The following is a 19,306-nucleotide window of genomic DNA, read 5'->3' as shown; positions in this document are numbered from 1 at the left end:
ACCAAGGGAGCGCTGGACTCAGTTGCAGACGGTTCCAGCAGCCTGACCCTAGTGGGACGGGTAACGGGGAGGGGGGAAGCTGCGGCTTGAACAGGGACGCAGGGAGAGACCCCAAAAACTCTGCACCTTGGAAAACACACCAGCCATGCATCAAATGGTGGGCTACAGGTGTGCCCTTGGCGCTGGGACCTGGCTTCAAGCACTGCAGAACGCGCAGAAACACAGCCAAAGATCCAAACCGGGTCTTGGTCACCAGCCAGAGGATCAAGGAAGCCTCAGAGGCCGAACCACGGGGGCCTTCATCCAGCCAAAGAGAAACGGAGAGGGATGGAGTAGAAATGGCCAGGCACAGGGAGCGTGGGAGAAATGGGACGGTGATGGGATGGGGGTGGAACACTGCGCGGATTGCTTAGAGTCCGAGGTGCGTCTTTAGGGCTTGAGACGGAGAAGATCCTTAGATTCAGTCTGAAGGAGATGGCGAAGGTCCGGGCCTGGAACCAGGGCTTTCCGTGCCCAGCAGTGGTTGCAGGGGCACACTATGGCCAGCAGAGGGCGGAGTGCACCGGGTCGGCCGGCTGCCTGGGCGCGCGGTTCGGCGCCTCCCCGCTCTGCACGCCCCAGCCTTACCCGCTCGGCTTCTTCCCGCAGCGACGCGCCGGGGCCCAGATACCCAGAGAAGGCGGTCCAGGCCCAGGCCTCTGCCCAAACTCAAGGCTCAAGGCCTTAGATTTCCCACACTGGGTAAAGACAAGTGGACGAAGGGTGGGTGAAGAAAACTCTACATCCACATACCCATGCTCCCGGATACAGAAACACAAAGGCGCGGAGAAATGCTCTGAGCACAAAGCCACAAACACAAAAACCTCCGGGCGACACGGAACAATTCAGGAGCTCGGGGGCAAACAGAAACACAAAGGTAACTCGGAGACACACTTATAGAGAAAAATCTACCAGACGCGCTACAGGGGCCGAGGCGCGTACAAAGGCGTAGACATCTTCACTGTGACAGACACGAGGACACACACAAAGACGTGCAAAAACATGACATAGAAGCACGAGAAGAGTCCGCAGACGTGCGTGCAACACACAGACATTCACTGCCTGGAAAGTCGCAAGGACACACAAACACAAAATGTATGTGCACAGGAACACGGGTGCACACGAACTCAATAGCCTCTGAGCCGGGAGCGCCGACACGCACAGACACACTCGGATACCCACCGACACACACGCAGGTACTGGGGTGGGGCGGTGACCGCTAATCCTCCACAAAGCCGGGCCCCTCCGGGGGCCCCCCCGAAGCACAGGGGGCCACTTCTGACCAAGCCTCCCGCAGGTTCCAAATCCGATCCGCCCTCTCGCCTCCAGCGGGGTCAGGGGACCCGCCCTCCGAGCCCTCCATCCCCGCCCGGCTCCGCGCCGCTGCTCCACAGCCCGAGGGGCCAGAGCCGCCCAGCAGCGACTCAAGGGGGCAGCTAGCTCCGGCCCTGGTACCTCACCATCCCTCCTGCTATTCCACGATGAAACTCGCGCGGGAGTAGTGGGGCCGAAGGTACCCTGTGTCCCGACGCGATGTCTTCTAGTTTCCTCGGTGGCGTCTGGCCGGATGCACCCAGGACTCGCCAGCTGCTTCCGCGGGCCTTGCGTTGCCCGCTGTCGAGGCCCACTTTGCCCAGGCTGGCCAGCGCTCAGTCTCTAACCCCAGCCAGGCCCCTTAACCACAATGAAAAGGCACCGATTTCAGAGGTCACACGGAATTCCTTAGAACGACCGTACCCGCGCCGTTCCAGGCCTCCACCCCTACCTAGATCTTGGGGGCCATCATTTCTTACCTACCTCTCGTACTCCAAACCCTGGGAGGCCCAGCCTTCACCCACTGACCCTGCCCAGGAACTAGATCCTTTTCCGAGCCCTGTTGACCCTCTTAACACTGTCTTGGTTTCAACCCGGGCCTGACCGTCCTCGTTCACCCAATGTTTCCCATTCTGGATCTGGGAGCCCTTCAGCTCACGCTTCATGACAGGCCTGTACTTTTCGGGACCTCTCACTCAAACTACAGCCCTTGCAACCCCGGTCCCCCCCCCCCCGGTTGGGGCTCTTTCTGGCGAGTTCGGGGCCAGCGGTCCTTGCTCACATATGATATTCCTCATCCCTCCACACTAGGAGCCCTCTGAGCCCTCTCTGCGCACCCGGCTGCCCGGTGCAGGCCCCGCCTCCCGATGGGACACCAACTCAGACCCTGCGACCTATCTTGGCTTACAAGTCCGGGTTTGGGGCAACCGCTCCCTCCTGGAGCTGTCCCCTGGAGAAGCCGCTGCGTTCCCCGCCGTCCGCACAATCTGGCCTCACTCGGGGCCACTCCTCTGAGCGCTGGAGCTTAAAAAAAACAAAATATTAATAATAAAAAAGGCAGGAAAGAAAAAAAAAGAAAGCCTGATGGTTTCCCCAACTCCCAAATCAATTTTTCAAGAGGGGTGGGGAACAGGATTTGCTCCGATGGTTATCCAAACTTCTGCCAAGGGTGGGCAGGATGGCTGGCCGGGTTCAGGGCGCGGCACGGGGTGCAGGCCGGGGGCTCAGGGAGCCCTCCCGCAGGGAGGGGGGAGGCGACGGCACTATTTGACGTGGAGCAGCCGGCTCATCCCGGCGCAGTGATACGAGGCGCACCAATGAGTTCAAATGTCAGGAAGTTTGAGGAGGGGTGAGGCGGCTCCGGGCCGGAGTATCCCTCCGCCGCCAGCCTCAGCTCTAAACCGAGCGGCTCCTCCGGCGCACCATGGCACTGGAGTAGTGCGGGGAGCGCTCCTGGAGCCCCGCGGCCCGCTGCGCCCCGCCCGGGACCCTGCTGCGTCGCCCGCGCCCCCCCAGCCCGCGGGGCCGCCCCTGCACCCCCGCCCCCTCCCCCGCCCGCCGCCGCCGCCGCCGCCTCCTCCTCCTCCCGGCGGCTCCGCGTGCCGCCCGCCGCCGCAGCCGGGACCCGGGGCTGACAAGCAGGTGACAGGCGAGCAGCGGGTGCGCGTGGCTGCGAGTAGCCGGGAGAGCGCGGCGCGCGGGGCTGCCAGCCGCCCGGGCCCTCCCGCACGACGCCGGGGCCCGGGGCCAGCGCGCCGCCGCTCCACGCTCGCCCCGGGGCAGCGGGCGGCCCCGACCCCGCGGGCGCCGCGCCTCCCCCGCTGCAGCGGAGCGGGCGGACGGACCGGAGGGCGAGCGGCCCAGCCGGCGGGGTCCGCAGCGCGCCCGGCGTCCCATGGATATAGCAACAGGTCCCGAGTCGCTGGAGAGGTGCTTCCCTCGCGGGCAGACGGACTGCGCCAAGATGTTGGACGGCATCAAGATGGAGGAGCACGCCCTACGCCCCGGGCCCGCCACCCTGGGTGTGCTGCTGGGTGAGTGCTGGGTCGCAATGCCCGAATAGTCCAGGTCAGGGAGTAGGGCTGTCCGTGGTGCCGCTGTGGACACCGGCGTGAGGGCCAAAGAATAAAGAAAATAGGTTTTCAGGACGTGGGGATGGGGTCCGGACCCCTGGAATGACCAGCAGAGGGGCAACAAGCACACCTAGACAGCTCCCTGAGGGGACAGCGTTCAGGGACGTCACCTAGACAGGGCACTGAACAGCCTCCGCCGTCACTCACACCATCCTCTCCCGGTCTGGGTTCTAGTACTGCTACACTGGACCGGGCTGGGGTGGGAAGGGGTTGGCGGAGATGCTGGAGAACCAAGTTGTCTCCTTAGAGCCCGGGAGAGATGCCAGGTCACTTGGGGGAAGGGGAACTTCTAGAAGAGAAAAATATCCCCGGGTCTATCCAAACCGCGGGTCTTAGGGCAGAAGGTTCCATCAGCATCGTGGGGCGTGTCAGCCAGCGAGTGTCCTGGCCTCACCTCGCTGGTTGGGTTCCAGCCGGCCACCCCGCGCGGAGCTCCTTCTCGTTGGTAATAACACCATACGCTGGATCTCCGCAAGCGGGGAGAGCGCAGCACCCAGCCAAGGCTGCAGGCCCTCGGCCTCTCGGCGCCCCGGCTTACGGAAAGGAACGTGCTGTCTAGGGCTGCCGGGTATTTGGCGCGCCGGCTGGGGTCCTCAGGCGACGGGTGGCGCTCCGGGGCTGGGCCAGGCGGCGCTGACGGCCCGGCTCTCGCCCTGTGCGCTGCAGGCTCCGACTGCCCGCATCCCGCCGTCTGCGAGGGCTGCCAGCGGCCCATCTCCGACCGCTTCCTGATGCGAGTCAACGAGTCGTCCTGGCACGAGGAGTGTTTGCAGTGCGCGGCATGTCAGCAAGCCCTCACCACCAGCTGCTACTTCCGGGATCGGAAACTGTACTGCAAACAAGACTACCAACAGTAAGCGCCTCTCGCCCTCCTCTCTTTCCCCGCCACGGACCAGCACTCCAGCCCGGCCGGTCCCTGCCGGGAAGGGCCCGCGCCGCCCTGCGGCCGGCTCTGCGCTCCACTGGGCCCGGCAGCACCGAGGGCTCAAAGGGCTGCGTGTCTCCGGGCTGGGGCGAATCATCTCATTCCAGCAGACAGTGGTGGGGTGCCCCTAGGTGCCATCTGTTGTCCCGGAAACCTGCGCAGAGTGACTGAATTGGGGTACAAGACAAAGCCCTGGGCGGACTGGTGGATACGATGCTTGTCCTGGGAGAGAGGGCTTGGCCCCTCTAAGGCCTGAAGTGGGGACCAAGAATTTATTTCCCAAGAAAGGCATTGCTTTAGAGAGCCAAGCCTGACTGTGTTGCCCCAGTTCAAGAGCATCTGGGATTCCAGGAGCAGGGAGGTGGGTGCTGAGCCCTGGCTGCGGTACAGGCGGGAGATCCCCACGCTGCCTGGCTCCTTGCCGCACTTTTATTCTCTGGTAAAGAGAGATTGGTGTCCTTCTTCCTAAACCGTTCCATACGGGAAATTTGTCCTTACAATTTTTTCTCAGCTGGAGAATCAATCTGTCTAGGAAGCTGCAGCCTAGGGATCTTAGTTGGAGTGGCTGACTGAAGGAGTCAGTCCTCCCCAGACAGCCGCCTTTCTTGCAGCGTGCTGGGAAAGGGTTGATGCTACAGATGTGGTTTGAGCCTTACCTGCTGGCTTCTATGCTAAGCGGGTGGCACTGTGGACTTGGATGGCTGGAGGCTGGGGAGAGGTGGAGGAAGATGCAGAGTTTTCTTTATGACCTGCCGGGGTTATCTACCTGGAAGTGCAATGGATGTGTGTTGGGGGTAGGGATGTGTGCCATGAGGCGCCTCAGTGGGAAGAAGGGTGTGGGGAACTTGGGAATGGAGTTGCGGAGACAAGCGTGAGCCTGTGGGAAGTTCTAAGTGGTGCCCTGAAAGGCTTCTTGGACGGGGCTACTCAGGTGCTTTGGGCTGGAGAGGTCTCTGAGTGCCAAAGCCCTTGGAGAAAAAAGCAGGGCTATGTGAGCCGAGCTGTGAGTGCAGCCAAAGTATTGCTTCCAAATCCAGGGTCCGGCTTGAAAGCCGGCAGCTGAACTCTTTGACTGGGGTCTGGCAACTGAGGCTGCAGGCCAGAGCCCTGCAGAGAGGGCCTTGGTGGCTGGCTGCTTTAGTGTCCCCAGGAACTGGGAATCGCTCAGGGATTGCTTTTTGCACCATGCTCTTTTGGTGGCTGGGATAGGGTGGGGCTTTCTATGGGCAAGATTTGGGGTGGGCTTCGAAGATTCTTCTTTTGTTGGTCCTATAACACGGTGTTCCCCAGGTTTAGGCACATCATTGATGTCCATCCCTGTGTCTGTGCCATGGAACTCTAGTTTCTGGGGGAAATGCCACCAGGCAAGTTTGCCCAGAGCTGTGCATACAGCAAGATGAACAAAACAAGGTAGCAATGGTTGGGGACTTGGGGTGACTCAGGCAGCCCCTCTCTGGGAAGTACTCGAGACTAGGCACCAGCAGTACCCCTTACACCCGACTTAGCCACTAACCTCGGCAGCTGGGTCTTCTAAGAGGCCGGGGAAAGTAGAAATGAGCCTCCGAAAGTTTGGAGTTTTTTTTTTTTTTTTAAATTAACAGTGTAAAGTCTTTGCAACCTTTTGTACATAGTTGCTGCTGGGGTCTTTAATGGAACAGAGCAAAGACACCTCCCAGGTCCTTCTGGCTCGGCTCTAAAATAGTAATAGGAGCTAGGTGAGTGACCAGCCTCCCTAGTTTACAAAACAATTAAACATTTGCAGCTGCTTTGTCCCACTGATATTTGTTTTTGAAAGAAAAGAAAAACAGCCCAGTAGAGCTGGCTTTTACTCGAGGTGCAAACTCCAGGTGCTTGGAAGGAATTTAGTCCCCTGAGCTTCCCAGGAAAAGGATGGTCAGCCTCATCCTCTCCTCTCCCCCTTCCCCCCCCCCATTACTCCTTCCTAACAATAACGACAATTAAGTATCTACTATAGGCAGGCCTCCTGGTGTGCTTGGGCGGAGTAGTGGTTATCAAGACAATCTTTGGGACAAATCCCCAGGGTCTCCTGGCAGCATTTGCAGGGAGCAGGAGATCAACCAGGCCCACAAGAACTCACACGGAAACAATGTTCTTTTACACAATAAAAAAAATATTTTTTATTCATGATTTTTCCCCTTTGAGAACCCCAGATACATATTTATATCATGTGTGCACAAATGCTTTTCAGACGGGAATTAAGGCAAACGGGTTCAGAGACGTGCTTTCTTGATTTTGAGTGTGCGTCTCCTCAGGACTGGGAAATTTGCAGCACACACACACACACACACACACGCACGCACGCACACACACACGCACACACACACACTTTTATAAAAAGAACTTTTCATAAAAAGCATGGCTCACCAGCCTGAGCAGAATGGCAGAGTAGGTCCTTTTAAAGAGGTGCTGTGGTTCTTGGTGTGTCTTCTTCCTTTCGGTTTGCTCCCAACGATTGCAGGCACCCAGGAGCGCGAAGTTGTTTTACGCACCACAGGGGTGATTAGTTGACTATTGGGCACATAGAGGACAATTGATAAAATCCACTCACAGGCCTGGCAGAGCAAAGAAAATGCGGGCCCTGGAACTGAAATGTTTTTGTTTGGACCCTGAAAACTCTCCTTCCCCCCTGCCCCATCCTTATGTGGATTTCGGGGACTCCTTCAAAGGAGGGGGAGGAAAAACCCAAGACCTCGGCACTCTTTTCAATAGAAAACCGGGTTAGAAACCTGGAAAACGCTCGGTCTCCACAAAATCGCGAACACCGCTCCGTATCTTCCCCGGGAGAAACTGTGAGGGAAAGAAATTGACGACCTCCCTCCCCAATATATGCTGTTTTTCTTGGCAGTTTGGGGAAATCGAATTATGTAACTCCCCTTTCTTGCGGGCTGTCGCTCACTCGCCCCGATTGCTTGTCTGGAAAAGGTTTCTGTCTTGAGGTGGCGGATTCCTGGAGGAGGCTCCGGAAGTGAAAAGGGTCGGTGGGAGAGTCCAAAAATCTGTCACACAATGGAGTCTGATGGCTTGTAGAGCAGCTTGTGTAGGGGTCTGGGGAGCATTAGGTGAACGCGCGGGAGCCTTTGTGCTCTCGGGATGCGGGGCTCCTGCCCGGCGCTCTTCCACCCGCTTGTAAGGAGCCTGCCCAGGCGTCCAAAGCCTCGGATCCTACAACCTCTCTCGCTCTGCTGAGAACACTGGGGGTGCCTTGGTCTTGTTCCCTACCCCATCCTCCCACCCCACCCCAGCCCAACCCCAGGTAGGGGAACCCTCTGAGGCAGGAGAGAGCATCCAAGCTTGACAAAAAGCTTTCTGAGTACTGGGCTGGTTTTTAAAGCATTTCTCCGTAAGTGACTCCGCCAGGCTCTTCCCATCACATTCGTTTCCTAGGAAGTCTTTGCCCGGGGAAAAGGCTTTCCTGGGTCAAGAGGCTCACCTTGGCCTCGGGAACAGCGACGGTTTTTGTCAGTGTAGCATCCCAGGCTCCCTGCCCTGTTTAGCTTCTGGGTTTCGTTTCCGGCTTGGAAGGCCTTTTCTTTGGATGTTCTGGTGTCGCACTCGCTATTATCCCCCCACTTAATGATGGAAACCCCAGCCTGCAAGTATCACTCCTGTATCAAACTAGTTCAGGGTTGCAGACACTGTAATCCACTGCTTGGGGTACTGGGTCTCTCCCAGGAACCTGATTAGAAAAAGAAGCCAATCTTTTGCCTTATGAAAGGGCCTGAGGGTGTTCTCTGCACTCCCTAGAGCTAAAGGGCTCCCACTGCCAATGCCAGTCTGAGGATCGCTAGTCCCTTGGAGGGAGCCTGTATATTTAACCCCAGTATCTCCTCTGTGGGTTGGAGGTGAGGGAAAACCTGCCTGTCGTGCAGGCGTCTGGGGCTGAAGGAAAACATTATTCAGTGCCCGACTCCCGGCTCACCCTCTATTCCCAAGGCTCCTGGCTGCTGTGGCCTTATTTGTTTGCAGTATTTTTCTCAAGTGGAGGAAAGCAGCCCCTAGGATCTGCTCTATAGTATGTGATTGGAGGGTCCATCCCTTCTTGCCCTCGTGCCAAGCTCAGGAACACACAGCTACCAGGCACCTACCTCACCTTCTGCCTACCTGGGACAGTATTCTTATACACTCTACATTAGATGCCCCAAGGATTTGGTATCTTGGCCAGTTGTGTCGTTACATTTTGTAAGCTATTGTCCTCAGGGCTGAGCCTGGTGTGTTGTTACATTTTGTAAGTTATTGTTGACCTCAGGGCTGTGGTTGCAGGGAACAGTTCTCCTGTCTCCAAAGATACCCTTCAGACTGCAGACAGGCTTCTTGCCCACTTCGGGCTGGCCAGGAGCCTCTCTCTAAACACATCAGCATCATCCCCCCCACCCCTGCGCGCGCCAACACACACCCAGGAAAGCATCCCCTGACAGGAGGACACTGTGCCTTTACTACCTCCTTCTGCCATAAACAGAGTTTTAGACACCAGGTTAGAGCCAGGTTCATCTCCTAGCCCCAGCACTTAGCTAAGTGCTGACCCAAGCCCTGGGCTCTCCAGTGCACAGTGACATCACCTCGCACTGTAGCTCCCAGGATTCCAAGGGACACCTGGTGGGGCTTCAGTCAATGTTCCCTTCTGAAGGCATCCTTTATCCTCTGCTCCAGTGTTGGAGGAACTTCTGATTGGGAGAACCAGTGACTGAGTTAGCATCTCGGGCTGGTGGGTGGCTCTGTTCCTCCTGGGATCATGTGTTAGCCCAAAGAAGCTGTATTTCCACTGAGGAAACAATGGGCACCCTCAGTGTCTGCATATTGCTTGGAAGAGCATACTCAATGCTGTCATCTCATAGTTGGAGAACTGTCCTAGCTTATTGTTCTTGTGACTCAAACACCAGGCAAAAACGCTCAACCTCCATGTGCAAGGCTGATGTAGAGGGTATAGAGAAGAGATCCAGGGACTTAAAATGAAGACAGACTTAAAGGTGGAAGAACATTCCAGAAGGTTAGAACACACACACACACACACACACACACACACACACACACAGACACCAGTTTTGGCTCTGTGGCCCTGTGAGGTTTCTATCTGGGATGGCATAACTTCCCAGGGTACTGTCTTGTGACTATGCAAGTTTTTGAGAGAGATAGACAGAGTAGGGGAGAAGGAGAGGGAGGGGGAGCAGAGGGGGAGGAGGAGAGAGAGAGAGAAATAGAAACTGATACAGTCCATCGCTTAGGACAGAGGATACTCAATTTGTTGGACACCACAGTCAGTCCTTGGTTGGCTTGGCCTATGGAGGCAGGGAGGATGGTCCACAGGTCCCATCCCCAGGGCTGTGTGAGCTTTTAACTAGCCCTGAGGTGACCAGGACTCCAGGTCCTTGGCTGTCTGACTGGCCCAGCCAGAAGACCTTTAGCGCTCTACAGTTCCCAGATTTTGTGTTAATGGCAGCAAAGAGCAAAATCCAAATTATATATATTTATTACCGCTGCGGTCAGAAGTGGAGAGGTGGTGGTAAGAGGGGAGGGGTGAGGAGGGGAGGGCTGAAAAAGTTGATTCCGAAGGCAGGGGAAGTGAGGTGGCAGACGCTGCCTCTCCATCAGCCTCTGGTGTTCTCCATTCATATCATAAATGTCTCCTGTCATTTGATGCCAAAAGCAACATGATTTGGTTCCCTGGTGGCCTATAGGGTTTTCCTCCTCCTCCTCTTCTTTTCCCCCTGCAGTAAATGTTTATCTGTTAATAATATACTTTAAACAGCCCAGCCTTGACCTCAAGTCTCCTGAAGCATCCATCTTCTTCTAGAAAAATGTTTCAAAGTTTGTGTAATTTGGGGGGAAGGTGTAAGTGACGGGCAGTGAAGGGCCTGTGTTTGCTCTAACTACCGCTGTGGCACAGAGTGCCGGGGCACTGGGGCTGGTGTGCTCCCAGTGGTATCTTTCCTGGGTTTCAGGCCTGGCTGACAGCACTTCCTCGATGGCCTTTACCTTTTGCTTGGCCCAGACCAGTACAAATAAATTCTCACGTGAGCCCTTCCTTTGCTATGCTCAGGGCAGTAGGGTATCTCCATCTCGGTTGCTGACCCTGGGGGCCCTGAAGGAGGATTCAAGTTGTGTGGACTTATGGAGGGAACAGGACCTCAGGGAGTGCCTGGCCCCCTAGGCTCCAGTAGTAGTTGATGGCAGGGCACCTGGCTGGCCTGGTGCTTGATGTATGGCTAAAGGAGGGGAAAACCCATTCCTAGAATCTGGTTCTATAAGAAACAAAGGGTTGGGGATTTATCTCAGTGGTAGGGCGCTTGCCTAGGAAGCGCAAGGCCCTGGGTTCGGTCCCCAGCTCAAAAAAAAAAAAGAACCAAAAAAAAAAAAAAAAAAAAAAAGAACCAAAAGAAACAAAGGTGTTTGCTTCCTGTGGGGCCTGTGCTAAAAAGTCTCCTACACACACACACACACACACACACACACACACACACACACACACACACACACACACCTGTAGAGAGATTGCTGGCTGAGGAGGGAAGGATGGCAGGGCTGTCCCACCAGGGCAGGAGCAAACTGTTTAAATGAACTACTATGCAGGAAAGATGAGGTTACCCCAGCACTGGGCCTCCATCTCTCTGTTGCCTCGTGGGTGCTTCCGAAGCCCGGAAAGGACGGGCACTGCTGACCTGGAATGTGGCTGGCTGGTTGTGACTGCGTGTCCCTCTTCCCCTACCTGTCAGTTGTAGAGGAGAGCCTTCTAGAGTAGCACGGAACTTGCTACAGTTACTTGGGCCATTGAGTGTGGGCCAGGGTGGAAATCAGGGAACTGTGATGTTGAAGGGTAACCTAAGCTCTGAATGGAGCACTGTGGTCTTAAACCTAAGAGAAAAGGAGAAAGGGGGGCGGGGGTGCTGGCAAGTGCAGCTTTGAGATACAGACCCTAACCATCTCCTGCTGACTGGGGCCAGAGTCTGAGCCTTGATGTCCTCCTCTGTGAAATGGGGACGACGGCTCCCCACCTTAGGTTGTGACAAAGTGAAGCAAGCTCAGAGGTGTGCCAGCCTGGATGGCGCACTCAGTGCCAGTGTGTATTTTCTTCCTTCCTGCCGGGAAGTAAGCCGGTGTCAGGAACACGTTGTCTGTCTACCCTGCGTGGGAGGCTCAAGAAGTGCAGCTACTCTTCCGCTGGATCCCTTGAGAAGGAAATATGCATGTATCCCCCACCCCAACCCCCGGTAACAACGGATGGCCGCCATGACCGGCAAGCTCGATGGGACCATTTTCTCTAAAACTCTGGGGCTTGACCAATGCATGTGAACTTGCAAGAGCAGAGTAGTCTGGGCGCAATGGGCCTGAGGTAGCATTGCTTCTAGAAAAGAACGTTGTTTGTTGAGTGCCTGTGGAGTACGCTGACTTTATGCCCCAAGCTGGACCTGTGGGTGAGGGAACAGGCTCCGGAGGGCCTCCCTCTCTTCCTGGGATCCCTATATCGCCTTGTCCTGACTTGCTGAAGCCCTAGATACTGGATACCTCTCTTCAGAGCTCGGGCCTGGAAGGTTGGTGTGGGGGAAGGTGGAGGGGGGAGCGGCGAGTGCTCCTGAGAGGCCAACTCTGACCAGAGGACAGAAAGGTTAGAATAACTCCTCCGCAGAGGGGAGAGCCCCCTTTGCCAGCGGGACTGGCAAGGCGGCTCGTCGCAGCCTGGGTCTGCGCAGTGTTCCAGGCATTCCTCTCAGCGGTTCGAGCCGGGATTCTCTTTTCCCGGGAGTGGGGCAGCTAGGGTGTGCAGGCTCCCGGGCTCCTCCGTAGACGCAGCAGGGGCCTTGGCGGAGGTTGATGAATTTCAGTGTCACCAGGGGTTTAGCCTGGATTTGGGAACCGCGCGCTCTAATACGCGCACACGGTCCTGCCCTTTCTAACGCGCACCCCTTTCACCCGGCCGCTGATTTATGAAGGAATTCGATCCGATCCCGGACGGGCTGGGCTGGGCTGGGCTGGGCTGGGCTGGAGCCCGGAACCCGGGGCCCCGCCACAAACCTTGGGTTCCTTCACAGTTAAGGGATCTTCGGAAGCTCGGAGGCTCGTCCGGGCTGGAGTCCGGGTGCCCGGGGGGATGGAGCACCCACACGGGAGTCGGGAAGCGGCACCCCTTGGAAACACTAAAGGGGGCAACTGCAGGGAGCAGGCTGGTGGGGAGACCAGGCTTTAAGATTCTCATCCCAGCCCTCCAGCCCACTCCTTTGGGCAAGCACGGAAGCAAGTCGGGGAGAGTTGTTGATCTAGGGAGTAGAACATTGAAGGAACGCCTGTAAGATCTTTTCCCGCCTGAGAAATGTCCCAAGGGCCTCTGCTCCTAGAGCTGGCGAAGGGGCCCGCAACAGAGTCCTCACACGGCTGCATGCGCAGGCAGAATTATTCCTCCCCCCACGCCCCCGTGTACCAGCACCGTGGCTGGACGGTTTTTTTCCCCTTGCAGATTTGGTTTGCAGGGGTGGGGGTGTGGTTGTATCAATCCACAAATATTTACCCTTAACAGACTTGTATCTGTGGAGATTTCGAACAAAGACAGTTTAGGGGGATTACAAAAACCCTAAACCCCGTTTTTCTCCCGGACTTGGTACTTTAAATGCCTATTACAGGCGAGCCATATCCAACAGCAACGGGGAAGGCGGGAAGGGTCTGGGAGGGTGTGGGGGACGAGTGCAGCCATTAAATGTAACTTTTCATTATGAAAAGGATTTCTCTGGTTTTATCTTCTAATAAGATTATGTCAGAAACACAAGTACCTAGCCTGGTGCTGAGTGACAGGCTCTGGCGTTTAATCAGAAGCTGACCGCTCAAACCGCGGGGCTCTTTGTCCCACCGAGTGACCGACGGAAACCTGCCGCCCTAATCCCCTTATTCATGTCAAGCAGAGAAAAGAGGCTGAACACCTTACAACCGTGTCCCCTCCACCCCTTCCGAGGGCGACCGGAGGAGGGGGGCCTCGGAGGGCCCCAAAGTCCCCACTACTAGCTTTTCCTTTGGGAGTGGATAGGGTCTCTTGAGCCTAAGAGGGCCAGCAGAGGAAAGAAAAACCGGAAGCCTCTGCGGCAGCATCTGGTAAATGGGGACATAGTCCCACAAGCAGAAGGTCCCTTAGAGTCGGGTACTTGGGGCTTCCAGTAAGGAAGCTCATGTAACTACCACCCTGGTCAAGGCAAGTCTGGTAATAGCCAAAACAGAGTTGCAGTGGAGACTAGGGTCCTCTGAGGGGCAGATTTTGTTAGGTTCTAGGGAGTGTGCCGTAGTCCCGAAACTCCTGCAGGTCTGGAGCTGGCATTCCCAGCTGTGAGCTCAGCCCCTTTCTTCAGAGGCCAAATTCCTTTGTTCGACCCCCGCAGAAACCCGCTCCTCAGCCAGGCCACTGGCGCCTTTTATTTCTCCTTTGCAGCTTCCACTCCTTCATCTCTCCCATCAACCATTCCTGTGCAGACTCAGCCCGTCCTTGTTGCCACCGTGTAGGAGCCCCCAGATGCCTGCGTGGACTAGTCCAACCCACTGGTGTCAGCTAGAGTGCAGGTCACAGGACTTCCAGGCACAGTAGGGAGCCCCGAGCCTTGGGGAAGCAGTTGGGCGGGCAAGCATGATTCTGGGGCCATGCATCTACTGAAGAAAAAAAAAAGAAAGAAAGAAAGAAAGAAAGAAAGAAAGAAAGAAAGAAAGAAAGAAAGACAAAAAAAAGAAAGAAAGAAAACAAAAACAAAAAACAAACAAAAAGTAAAGCTCATGCCTAGCAAGTAAAAATGCTGTGCTCCCGTGCTCCCTGAAGAAGTCTGCTTTGTCCTGCTCTAGGAACACCACCCACAGCTCCCAGGGTTTCCAGGGTTTCAGCCCCAAGGCCTCAGAGTCATAAGAGCAGGAAGAGGAATTTTGTGTCTCATACCAGGATGCCTGGTCTCTTTCCTAAGCTCCTTGGCTGTGCCAAGAACCCACGCATCCTAACAGGGCTAGGTACTCCCGGTTCCTTCTCCTCTCCTGCCTGAGCCCAGCCTCGGGTCACTGAAAAGAACAGTGAGCATAGGATACCAACCCCCCCACCCCAAAAGGGACAGTCTAGGACTGTTTTTATGGAGTGGGAGGAGGGCAGGAGTAATGCCCCCAGCTCTGGCTGCACTGGGACCCAGAGATTCATTGGAGAAGGGAGCTGGATCCCAGAGGAAGGGGACCACAGGAGTATAGGGTCTGGCCAGTAGGATATGTGGCAATTAGGGCCTGATGATAACTTAAATATCCTTTCCCTGAGCCTCTCTGCAATCCCTGGCTCAGCGGAGTGGCAGGCCCTTCTTCTTGGTAAGGGGTGAGGGCTTCGGGGGAGACTTTCTCCCTCGAAACACTTGATACCAACTTTTATTGTTTTGGCAAGAAAAAAACTAAGGCTTGTTTGGAAAGGGAGGGGGCATCAGCCACAGAGGGAAGGAGTGAGCCTGCGGCATGGCAAACTTTGTGGATTAGGTTTCAGTGCCTCTGCCCCACCCCCAGCCCCTTCGGTGGTGATTTGTGTGCGGGGGTCTGTGACCCTGCGAGCATCAAACGGCCCGCGGGAACCGGCCGAGTTCAGAGGGACAGTGGGCAGAGGGGCAGCTTAAGACAACGCAGATGGTTCCTATCAGCCAGCCTGCCAGCCGCACCCTGTGCTCACAGTGTCTGCCCCCTGGCCCGGAGCTCCTCCACTGGAAAGGGACAAGAGGCCTTGGGTCTTGAGGGAGGCCACTGCAAGAGCTCTAATAGGGGGTCAGAAAGTAGTGGTCATCAGCCAGAGGCCTAGGACAGTGTTGCTCTACCAGGCCAGACTGGCTCAGGAAAAAGCCTGGGCTTGCTGTTTGCACTAAGTGGCTCAGGGACCATGCAGAGAGGGAAATCCTCTGACTAGAGGCTGGATTACCCCACTATTGACAGTGGTCAGTTCAGGTACAATACCCCTCCCAGACATGAGTCTCTTCATCTTCCTCCTCCTCTCCCTTCCCTCCCCTCTTCTCTTTCCCCTCCCCTCTTCTTCCCACTCCTCCTCCTCCTCCTCTTCCTCTTTCCCTTCCTCCTCTTTCTCCTCTTCTTCCTCTTTCCCTTCCTCCTCTTTCTCCTCTTCTTCCTCTTTCCCTTCCTCTTCCTCTTCCCCCCTCCCCCTCCTCTTCCTCCTCTTCCTGCTCCTCTCCCTCCTCCTCCTCCTCCTCTCCCTCCTCCTCCTCCTCCTCCTCCTCCTCTTCTTCTTCTTCTTCTTCTTCTTCTTCTTCTTCTTCTTCTCCTTCTCCTTCTCCTTCTCCTTCTCCTTCTCCTTCTCCTCCTTCTCCTTCTCCTTCTCCTTCTCCTTCTCCTTCTCCTTCTCCTTCTCCTTCTCCTTCTCCTTCTCCTTCTCCTTCTCCTTCTTCTTCTTCTTCTTCTTCTTCTTCTTCTTCTTCTTCTTCTTCTTCTTCTTCTTTCTTCTTCTTCTTCTAACAGGGTTTCTCTGTGTAGCCCTGACTGTCCTAGAACTCGCTCTATGAACCAGGCTGGCCTCAAACTCAGTGATCTGCCTGCCTCTGCCTCCCAAGTGCTGGGATTACAGGCATTTACCAGCCACCACTGCCTGGCTCATCCTTTCACTCTTTACTGGGGCTGGACAGTCTGCCCTCCCTCCCTGCTTGATCTACCATGGCAGTAGGTTATAGCCTGGCTTGTAGTCAGGATGGGAGCTCTGAGCCCTAGCTGGGGTTCTCTACCTCAGTAGACCTAGGATCTGAAGGCCCTGATCATATAGCATATAGACCGACCATAGCTTCGGGGTCTTTGGACTGCTGCATACCGTTCCAGCTGAAATCTCTTTTAAGATCCTTGAGAAGCCAGGTGGTGGTGGTGCACACTTTTAAATATGAGCGCTTGGGAGGCAGGGGCAGGTAAGTCTTCCAGCCTGGTCTATAGAGCAAGTTCCAGGACAGCCAGGTCTACACAAACAAACCCTGTCTCAACGCCCATCCCCCTCTCACCCCCTCCCCCCTCCCCCAAAATAAAACAATCCTTGAAGCAAAAGGAGAACTGAGGCCAGGTGCAGTCAAGCCTGGCTAAGTTTCCTGCCTTCTAATGCCTGAATGGAAGCAGAGTCAGGCCTGCACAGGCCTATATAGGAATTAGGGCTCGACAGTCCGCACAGCAGGCTCTAGCATTGATACTTAACCGATGTCTTAGTTCTCCTGGCTCCTGCGAGGGAGCTGGTGACCACGGCCTGGAGAGTAGAATGATGTTGGGAGTTGTCTGAGCAGTGGAGAAGGTTGTTAAAGGATAAGTGGCAGTTGAGCCTGGTGCCTCTTTCTGCTATCCTTGTGTATGACTCCCAGACACCCTGCACTTGGCCCCTTATTCCCATAGCGGGTCACAGGGAGGCCAACAGCCTGGCTAGTAGACTGGGCCAGTACACTGCCAAGACCTCTCTAAGCTCCATCTTTCAGGGTCCCTGCCTCAGGGGAACAGCCGACTAGGTCATCTGTGCATGGAAAATACATCTGTCCTCCACATGTTGGACACCGAGCTGAGGACATGTGGTTTCAGACGTGTTATCTTAATCATATTTATTAGCCAATCCTGGAAAAAAAAAAGAGAGAGTTTGATATTGTTACAATTTAGAAGGGATCCCCCAATCTGCCCGACGACAGATCAGGAGAGGGACAGGCAGCAACAGCCAGACTTCAGCCGAGCTCCGGACGTAAGTCCGGAAGTCCTCTGGGCTGTTCCACGGGATGAGCCCCTCTCTACTGTGAGATGACACTCCCCCTTTCCACTTCCCCACGCAGAGATCTGAAGCAGCATTAATTACCCCGCCCTGACTGATAGTTGGCTGCTGGAGTGTTTCTAATCCTTATTAACAGTCTCTAAAGTCAGGCATGAAATATGACTTCTGCACCACACTCTCCGGCATGTGTTTTTCTTTTCCAGGATATTTTTCAGGCTACCTCCGAGCCCCACTGTTGTTCGTGATTTTCTGCCATAGGTTGAAAGCTGCCAGCCTGAAATCCAGTCTTGCAGGGAGCTCAGTCAGGGAGGGGAGGCGGCGCGTGACACATCTCCCCGAACAACACAAATTGCTTCTGATTATTGAGCTTTTGAATATTTCCCTCCATCGTGTTTTTATTAAGAATGCCAGCATATTTACGCTTGATAGTGTCTTCAATTAGGTTAAAAAAAAAAAAAGCAGGGGGTTCCCCCTTCCATAGCAGTATGTAAAGAAAATAGTTGTCATGACCGCAAAATTACCATCCAAGCCTGGTTCGAGTCAAGCCAGCCCTGCTTTGACAAGCCCAGCAGGGCTGGGCGCTTTTTCTACACTTTCCAGCTGGTAGGGAAACAGAGCTGAGGGGAGGCTTCTAGGCAGCCTGCGATCTGCAGGGTGCTCAGGATGCCTCTCAGTAGCTGACACTTCACAAGTCTGAAAGGCAGAAGGGCGTCCAGCTGCACAGGCTTCTAGCGGTCAGGCCAGGACCTAGAGAGTCTGCTGCTGTGGCTGCAGTAATCATGGGGCAAAAACCCAGAGAGCCTGCAGGAGCAACAGTAGCAGTGACCACAGGGCAAGACCCAGAGGGAGAGCCTGCAGCTGCTGCAGCAGTGACCACAGGGCAGAACGGGAAGAAGTTACAGTTGCTTACAGCAGCCACAGCCACAATTGTATGCTTGCCCAGAACTGGTGGCCCCAGAGGCACAGCTCTGAGCAATTTTCATTCTTCAATGACATTCTGACATGGGTGCTACCTTGTTTTCATTTTCAGATAAGATAGAAGACACAGAGAAGTTGAATAATTTGCCTAAGGTCACACAGCCAGCCTGTGGAACTGAAAGTGGAACCCTGGCATTGTGTCACTGGAGAATTTTTCCGAGATCCTTTGGGAAGGTGGATTTTCTGGCTCCTTGCTGGGTTTGGTGCCCTGGTAGCAGCCTGGCATAGGAGTGCAGTGTATGCTGACTAGGTGGCTCCTGATAAACGTCCTGTGTTTCTTCTGTAGTGCTAGGGCCGTGACTTGGAGGGTGGTTATCTCATCCAGTCTTTCCTTTGGGGTGCACTTGAGCTAGTGGGCTCCTGGACTAAGCCTTCCTCCAGTCTCACTGGGGCTGCTATAGCAGTAGTCAGGGCATGCTTCAGCCCTAATGGAGTTTATCTGTGCCCTGTCTGCTTCCATTGAGTGTGATGTCATTCCGTCTTAGCCTTCTATGACTCTCAAGAAGCAAGCTTAAGGAACTTCCAAGAGTGACTCGCCCTGGGTCATAGGGATGGGAAACAGCTGGTGGGAGGCATACTCAAGTGTCCTGGAGTCTGAGTTTCTCCTTAGCATCCTTGGGCATTCTCTGAGGATCCTTAGTATGCTCTGCAAATGAACAAGAACAGGCAGATCCAGAGCAGGAAAGCAATTCCCAGGATTATACGGCAAGACGTCTGCAGCCAGGATAGCGGAGACCCAGCAAGCATGGGCAGGGGGCACAGCCAGACCTCCCAGGGCCATCTTTACCCCTGCATCGCCTTCCTGGCTCCGGACTGCTGCTACAGCAACTGGAGGCAGGCTGTGTCTGCCCTTTGAAGGGACAGCCGCCTGAGCATGTCACTTTGAACTGCAAGGGGCCTGTGGTGAAGCTCAGCCCCCTCCCACGTGCCCCCGTCTGTCCACCCCTCCAGGTCTGGTTCCAGCCGGCAGGCCTGGAGCCGGAGGGGGCGGGCAGGGCAGCTGCCCCCTGAGGGACATCAGACTGATAAGTGAACAGTGACAGACCCCTGGAGAAGGACAGAGCTGGCCTCGCACTGGTCTGGCTGGCCTACAAGGCAAGAGTTCAGGAAGGTCACTTAGGTGCCACAGGCGTGCTCTCTTGGACGCAGAGACACCGCTCACATTCAAATGTAAATAGCAGTCATGGTGGA

At 55.4% G+C, this 19,306-nt stretch overlaps 1 protein-coding gene across 2 annotated transcripts in view; it reads left to right on the top strand.

The window, feature by feature from the left end:
• Positions 1–3,061: 3,061 nt before the first annotated feature.
• Lmx1b (LIM homeobox transcription factor 1 beta) overlaps positions 3,062–19,306 on the top strand; it is an 81,651-nt gene continuing 65,406 nt past the window's right edge. Inside the window, exons 1-2 of one of the 2 annotated variants that reach the window (XM_063282994.1) lie at positions 3,062–3,386; positions 4,152–4,338. In XM_063282994.1, coding sequence (XP_063139064.1) covers positions 3,248–3,386; positions 4,152–4,338 — 326 coding nt within the window. In that variant the 5' untranslated portion in view covers positions 3,062–3,247. The remainder of the gene's footprint in view (positions 3,387–4,151; positions 4,339–19,306) is intronic. The other variant, NM_053709.1, reaches the window with a different exon arrangement.

The sequence above is a fragment of the Rattus norvegicus genome, chromosome 3 (assembly GCF_036323735.1).
Source record: "Rattus norvegicus strain BN/NHsdMcwi chromosome 3, GRCr8, whole genome shotgun sequence".
Lineage (NCBI taxonomy): Eukaryota > Metazoa > Chordata > Mammalia > Rodentia > Muridae > Rattus > Rattus norvegicus.
This window is presented reverse-complemented; position numbering and strand designations above follow the sequence as displayed.